Source organism: Limulus polyphemus, unplaced genomic scaffold (assembly GCF_000517525.1).
Source record: "Limulus polyphemus unplaced genomic scaffold, Limulus_polyphemus-2.1.2 Scaffold108, whole genome shotgun sequence".
NCBI lineage: Eukaryota > Metazoa > Arthropoda > Merostomata > Xiphosura > Limulidae > Limulus > Limulus polyphemus.
Window position 1 is genome coordinate 168,008 of NW_013665718.1, and position 7,170 is coordinate 175,177.

The 7,170-nt window shown below is 34.9% G+C and overlaps 1 protein-coding gene across 1 annotated transcript in view; it reads right to left on the bottom strand.

Annotated features, from left to right (window-relative positions):
- The window catches only part of LOC106470932 (sperm flagellar protein 2-like), an 88,905-nt gene that overhangs the window by 4,883 nt on the left and 76,852 nt on the right, over positions 1-7,170 (bottom strand). Inside the window, exons 20-21 of the mRNA XM_022400433.1 lie at positions 5,386-5,547; positions 4,668-4,784 (exon numbers count right to left, since the gene is read on the bottom strand). Of these exons, the coding sequence (XP_022256141.1) occupies positions 4,668-4,784; positions 5,386-5,547 (279 nt within the window). The remainder of the gene's footprint in view (positions 1-4,667; positions 4,785-5,385; positions 5,548-7,170) is intronic.

The following is a 7,170-nucleotide window of genomic DNA, read 5'->3' on the forward strand; positions in this document are numbered from 1 at the left end:
GCACAGTGTTCTTTGATGGCTCCATTTTGTAGGTGCATTGTTAGGCGTCTTGACAGGGTTGTGGTAGTCATTCCGATGTAGGAGGCGTTTGCCAGGAGCTCGCAGTCTTCTTTATTACACTTGTACTCGTAAAAGACGTTCACTTGCTTTCATATAGTATACTTGTATAGCTTTTGGTGCAAAATGTCCAGCCGATTTTGCTTTACGCTTGTGAAACAAAAATATTAATAATAATGATACTAAAATATGCATTCACAATTTCAGCGAAGTATGAAAATCAGTAGATTAAATAACCACCCACAAGAGAAATCCTTCAGAACGAAAAAACGATGGCTTTTGAATTAATTTTAAAACTTCTCTATAACATAGTTAATACTGCATTGTTTGATATACACGACGGTTTCATTTAAGTTTAATACGAGATTTATGATACAGATTCTGTACTGTCTGTTTATTGGTGAAATTTATGGCCAACAAGTTATAGACGCCTACTGTAAAAAAATCTAGTCCTATAAAACCTGACATTTAGCAAGCCGGCCAGAATTACACAGTGATAAACGGAGTTAGAATAAGACGTGAACGACAGCAGAAATAGGTCTATAATACACGCAGATTTTGTGTGGCGAAAAAAGTGTAGAGATTACAATCATGCTTTATAACCACGTCGAATGACTTTGATAAATAATGTATAGTGTGAGGTGAATGACTTGAACTAAAAGATAACCTACGAGAGTTTGATTAAACAAGAACTAGAGAGAGAGAAGAGTATCAACAGAGGATGAGAGACAGAAAAGGGAGGAAGAGAAAATAAGAATATAAACTGAGTAAGAAGAAAAATAAAAAAGAGAGAGGAGAGATTAGAAATAGAGAAAATAAGAGCACAAATGGAGAACGGAGAGACTAGAAATAGGGAGAATAAAGACACAAACTAAGATCACTAAGCTCACCTAACAGAAAGAGGAAGGACCAAAGCTACCCAAATTTGATGAACAGAAAGACGACATGAACGCTTTCCTGGAGAGATATGAAAGATTCACCCAAAATAAGACCTGGGACAAAGGTGAATGGGCAGTCTGTCTCCGCCCCCCTTCTCACAGACAAGTTAAATGTGGCATTGCTGAAATGCTTTGAACTTACCAAGGAAGGTTTTGCCGGAAATTCAGAAAAGTCAGATCTGATACTAGAGAAACTGTATTTCAGTTTGTAGCATGTCTATGGTGATATTTCACAAGGTGGACTGACATGGCCAAGTGTGAAGATATTTTAGAAGGACTAGCAAATCTACTAATACGTGAACAGTTCATGATCATATGCTAAGTTGAATGTCACTGTTCCTGAATGAGATAGCACCAAAAGACATGGACCAGATGACTAAGCTGGCAGAATAATATATTGTTACGCCTCCGTTCGTTAGTTAATTTTCCGTAAAAATTCTTTCCGAAGAAACTTTAGCGATACAAATCCTTTCTTAAATAAAACTGGTTTATTCTTTCTGAATACAACTTTGCAATACACTTAATTTTCACAGTCACGCTATAACAAACGCTATAATTCACAACGAATGACTCACGTGCTCGATTCAATAATACGTCTCTCTCTGTCCGCAGTTCAATTACACATTGTTGCCGTCACATCCTGACCGTCTTATATGTACAAGAATACCAAAATCTAGCAACCTCCCGAGGTTTCATGAACGTTCTAGAGCGCATGACGTGTTACTAGCATCACGTGACCTCCGCTGTCGTAACAATATATATTATCTTCACACACATTATTAGAATCATCATAAACCATTTAAAAGACACAGTATTGATAAAGTTAAATTTTCAGTTTTTTTGTGCATAGTTATAATATCAAATGAGCTTTACTTACATTATCCTAAAGTTATTTAAATGCTCTTTTTTTTTAATGTATTTTGCTTTTGAATATCTGATACTTAAAACTGCACATATCAATTCGCTAACAGTTTGTCATATACACTTTATTAAAAATGAGTGCATACAAGTACATTTAATATGTCCCTATAAATACATATTGTTTGGTTAATCTATATAGACAAGTCTTACACAGAGGATGTTTTATAAATATGAAGGAATAAGTAACAATATAAAGCTGTAGTGAAATATAATTGTCTAAGACAAATGCTGTGTAATTAATTTACAGAGATTTTGGTTGGAATTTTGAAGCCTAGTCTGTCAAGAAGTAATTTGAGTAATTATACATAAAACAAATACAGTTACTTTGTTGATGCTTAGAATATTATCTTAGTTGAAATCACTTTCAAAATATTAGTGTTTTCCTGTTAGACATTGCTTTCGTAATATCAGTCAGTGTTTTTATGCTAGAAATAACTTCCAGAATATTAAGTTTTGGATAAACAAAAAAAAACTCTATGTAGACCAACTGAAGTTATAATTTTCCTATACTGAAAATGTATTTCCAATAGGTACTTACCTCCCTTCACAAGATTAGCTATTCTCTTTCAATGCTGCCCTCTATATGTGAACTATATATATTCCAACATGTCTCTCATGTCAATCATGCATCATCTCTTAACCAATAGTAGCATGATATGATCACGTGATACAGGTGACTTCCTCTACACTCCTCTACCAAACCTTTACTTCGAAGTTTTGCAGGTGTGATCACTGGAGAAGTGGGGAGAAAGGGTGGGCAGAGGTAAGTACCTATCGGAAATACAATTTCAGTACAGGAAAATTATAACTCTCGAAATGGTACTTATCTCATCTCACAAGATTAGCTAGAATCCTATATTGAGAAGAAGGAGGGGCCGGTGCAAGGGAACAAAAGAAGTACCCTTGAAAGCATCTGAAGGATGCCCCTGACAATGAGAGAGATAGGTTTGAAGATCAGAAGAGTGGAACCGCACCACTTTTGAGCCAGGTATACTCTTCGCCCATGTTTGGAATGTATAAGACATAAGGGCAGAAATTGAGAGGTGTAGAGTGGCTAGGGCACAGCAGATCATACTCGGAAGTCAGCTACATCAAAAACCTCCTCATGGGGTACTGACATCCACACCAGGGTAGGATGAGGATCAGACCATCTTCACCTCTAACCTAAGAATCAGGGATTACGACCCACACCAATTTCTAGGTATGACACAAGAATCATCGCTGATCTATCGATCTGGGAATTGACATCTGGTATCAAAAGGATGTCAATCACATGGAATCAACTCATGTGAGGACTTATGGTGATTGGTTCACTCTATTCCAAAACCTCTTAGCTTAGTGGGGTACCAACATCCACACGAGGATAGGATGAGGTCTCACAATCGAAGGTGTGAACTGGAATTTCGACAGCTCAATTCCAGTGTTTACGTAAATGGTATCAGGAGGCCATGTCATCCAGTAAGGAGATGGCTCAACTCCCATGTGTGAGTAAATGATATCAGGAGGCCATGTCATCCAGTAAGGAGATGGCTCAACTCCCATATGTAAGTAAATGGTATCAGGAGGCCACGTCATCCAGGAAGGTGACAGCTCAACTCAGGTGGATGTGGAACTGGGATCAGGAGGTCACATCATCCAGTATGGTGACAGCTCAACTCCTCTGGAGGCCACATTATGCAGTAAGGCAACAGTTCAACTCCAGTGGTTGTGTAAATGGTATCAGGAGGCCACATCAACCAGCAAGGTGATGGTTCAACTTCTCTGGAGGCCACGTCTCATCTGCACCACCCTACTCTCAACTGAATGGTTTTAGCCCTTTCTTTGTGATAATCATTTAGGAGGATGCCTTCATGGTCAACCACACCAGCAGCTTGGAACTGGAAAGTGGTAAGGACTCCCATGCTCCACTCAAAGAGAGGAGGGTGACAATGCAGTGGATAGTCCGGAGGAACATCATCATCGGTGACAGTGCAATGGGTGACCACAGAAACTTATTTTGGAAAGCAGACCATACCAAGTTGTTCACTTGAGGCATGGCAGGGATGGGTAGCAATCCCCTTCTGCTTTACTCCTACAGCCTGGGGGTTTTACAGTCAGGGATGGGCATTTTTATAAAGCAAAATATTGTGAGGTTATTCACCATCAAGTGATCTTGTGGAATGCCCCATCTTGGCGGTAAGCGTGCAAAGCCATGGAAAATAAAGTGTGAGTCAACATGGTTGTACAGTACAGATTTAGAGTTAAATAATACCTGGTCAGGCACCACTCGCCACAGAGTGGGATCCATGTGATAAAAAAAGATAAAAGCCCCTGAAAGAAAGAAAGTATGAATAAAACTTACCATTTATGACTTCAATAAATGTTCTGTGTAAAGAAAAATTGTTGTACTTTTAATTATTTACTAATGATTATTTATTTGATTTCAATTGTTAAAAAAATATTGATCTTTCATACTATTAATACATATTACTCTTACTGATCTCTATGCAATGAAACTTTTAGCCTAAACTTTGTTTGTTAGATTCTGACTAAATATATGTAGAATACATCCTATCAATAGCACAAGTAAGCCCCTTAATACCTTTGTTTCATATTATTCTTGTTTTTAAAATTTTTGATATCTACAATACCTACATTGTCCAAAAACCTTAATATACCAAAACTATAAATGGACTAGAACCTATAAAAATAGCAATGACCATCACTTCAGAACAAAAATGGATTAGATAAGATAACTGCAAAAATTCTTACATTGGCAAGATAGAGTCTTGGCCACAGTGTTCCACTGTCAGAGAGCACTTTTCCCATGATGGTGTAATAATAGTCACAAAGAATATTATCCATGTTCTGGTGACGATCCAGTTCAGTCTACACATAAATCGATTTGTTATACAGAAAATTAATAGATTTGATTTTACAGTAACAGTTACACATATATTTTGCATATTAGTGTAATGACCATGAAGAATACTTAAAATCACATAGGGAACAAACTTGAAAACATTTTTTTATGAAATGCATAAGCATAAGCACAGGGGACAATCTACACATGGTGAAAATGCTCAAACCTACTAATGTGTGATTTTTAAGTTTCTTAAAATATATGGAAATTACAAAGGTTTATAAATGTACACTGTATAAAACATAGTCACCAAAGCAGCTGAATTTTTTTTTGTATTAATAATGGAAATTCTTGTTTTACTCAATTCCTATAGCCAATTTTAAAGTCTTTTTAGATTAGAACAAAAATTAGATTTTTTTGTCATTTATGCACTATTAGTTGCCTAAAAAAATGTAGTGTGAAAAAGTTATTACACTGTAGAGAAAATTTAAGACCTTATGATACAAATAAAATCTTGTTTAACAAAAAAAAAAGAGAAACTGTTTCATTATCTCAATGCAATAGCTGCCATTTTTGAACAATGTCAATAAAATCCTGTTAAATATTATACAGGTAACATTATTTTACCTGAATTAGAAAGATAAAGTAGTTTGTAAGAATTGCTGAGTGGATTTCCAGCCATTTCTCAGTTACTAATGCTAAAAATCCTGATTCTAGATGTTCTTTCCGTTTATCACAGACCTCCCATAAGGCTTCACGTAAATCCTCCACTTGCAAATGTAACTCTGCCTAAGAAATGATATTTTCATTCAGTTTATTTGTAGAAGGTTTTCAGTTGAGTATCATATCTTTTTCTGATTGAAAAGAAATATCTTTCAGCAAATTTGCCATCATGTACTAAAAATTAGAAAAACAAATCTAGTAAGGCATAACATGTTACAATTTAATGTAATAAGTTAAAACTCAAACACTACACACATGATAGTTCAATTTGTTTTTCGGCTTGGAATAACAAACATTCCTATACATATAATGAAAAAAAAACGTATCCAACTTGGCTTGCCAAAGAAATATCATGTTACTCACAAGAGCTTTTAAAAAATTACAAGTTATAAGCATACATTATGCAATGTTTTCTATAGTACCTATGTATGCTAATTCTTACTGACAAAGAACAGCTAACTCAAAATATCTGACCAAATTTAAGCATAATAAAGAAATGTGTATATATATATATATATATATAGAGAGAGAGAGAGAGATAGATAGATAGATATCAAGACACATGGCAGTGTGTCATGTGGTCAAAACAAACTACAAGACACACTGTGATAATCCAAACTATCACACATTTCCTGTGGATGTGCTCTACTGGATCCTTACTTCACAAACCAAATGTCAAGGTAATCCATTAAGAAATACACAAGATATAAAATATCCAATTTTTATTAAATTTTTTTCCTATTTTTTTTTCTTTGCAACGAAAGTATGGAAACTTTATTTGACAGAAAAATATATTTAACTTTTTTGGATTTTTTTTTTCAAACTTAGTACTCTGAAAGACCTTAAAAACCTACAATTAGGTGTCAAATTTGATCTAAATATAAATCACATGTGTAAAGTTATTTAACAAGAGCTACTCGAATTTGACCACAATTTTTGCACATGCCTATGTAAAACATCACGTCAGCTATTAGTCTAAGCTTTTTACTACAGCTTCACCTATGTGTAAAAATAGATAGTTTTTAGTTTTTTGTCATTCAAATTAAATAAGCCTGACTTAAAGCAGCAAAACTATACAATGAAATGGCATGCAAATACATAAGAATTGGTTATGCCAAGCAAACTAGATTAGCAGTTTCTAGCTCAAACTTTCAAAAGAATCATACAGGTAAATGGTTATTATTCATTGCCAACTTTTAAGAATGTATTAACTATGAAATTCACCTAATTAAAGAGCATTTAGCATCATGTGATGTTAACTTCAGCAATTAGCATAAATAACAATGCTTGATACTGCTGTACCGAGAGCATGTGGGTGATGAAAAAAACTGTTAATCCAGATTCCATGGCATTATTATACATAAAGTTATTAACACTGTTTTAGAGAGGAAAAACTACCACCATGTAACTTAAAGAATCTGGTTGGTTCTCTAAAGTATAGATCTGTTCCAAATGATAGAGTTGCAATCCTAAGGCTAATGTTGGTTACTCTCGAGTTTCAATTTCTTACTTGGTGTGGTTTGTTTGTGTGTATTGACAAAAAGTCGTGATATCTGATTAAAAAGGCATTAGGTGTGAAAAAAAAGGGGTCTGCTCAAAAGGATTGAGTGTGCGACTTAAAGGAATGAAATCAAAATTGATGGCCGAACTGGTAGCTACACTTAAAGCATTGATAATAATTTTACAGCA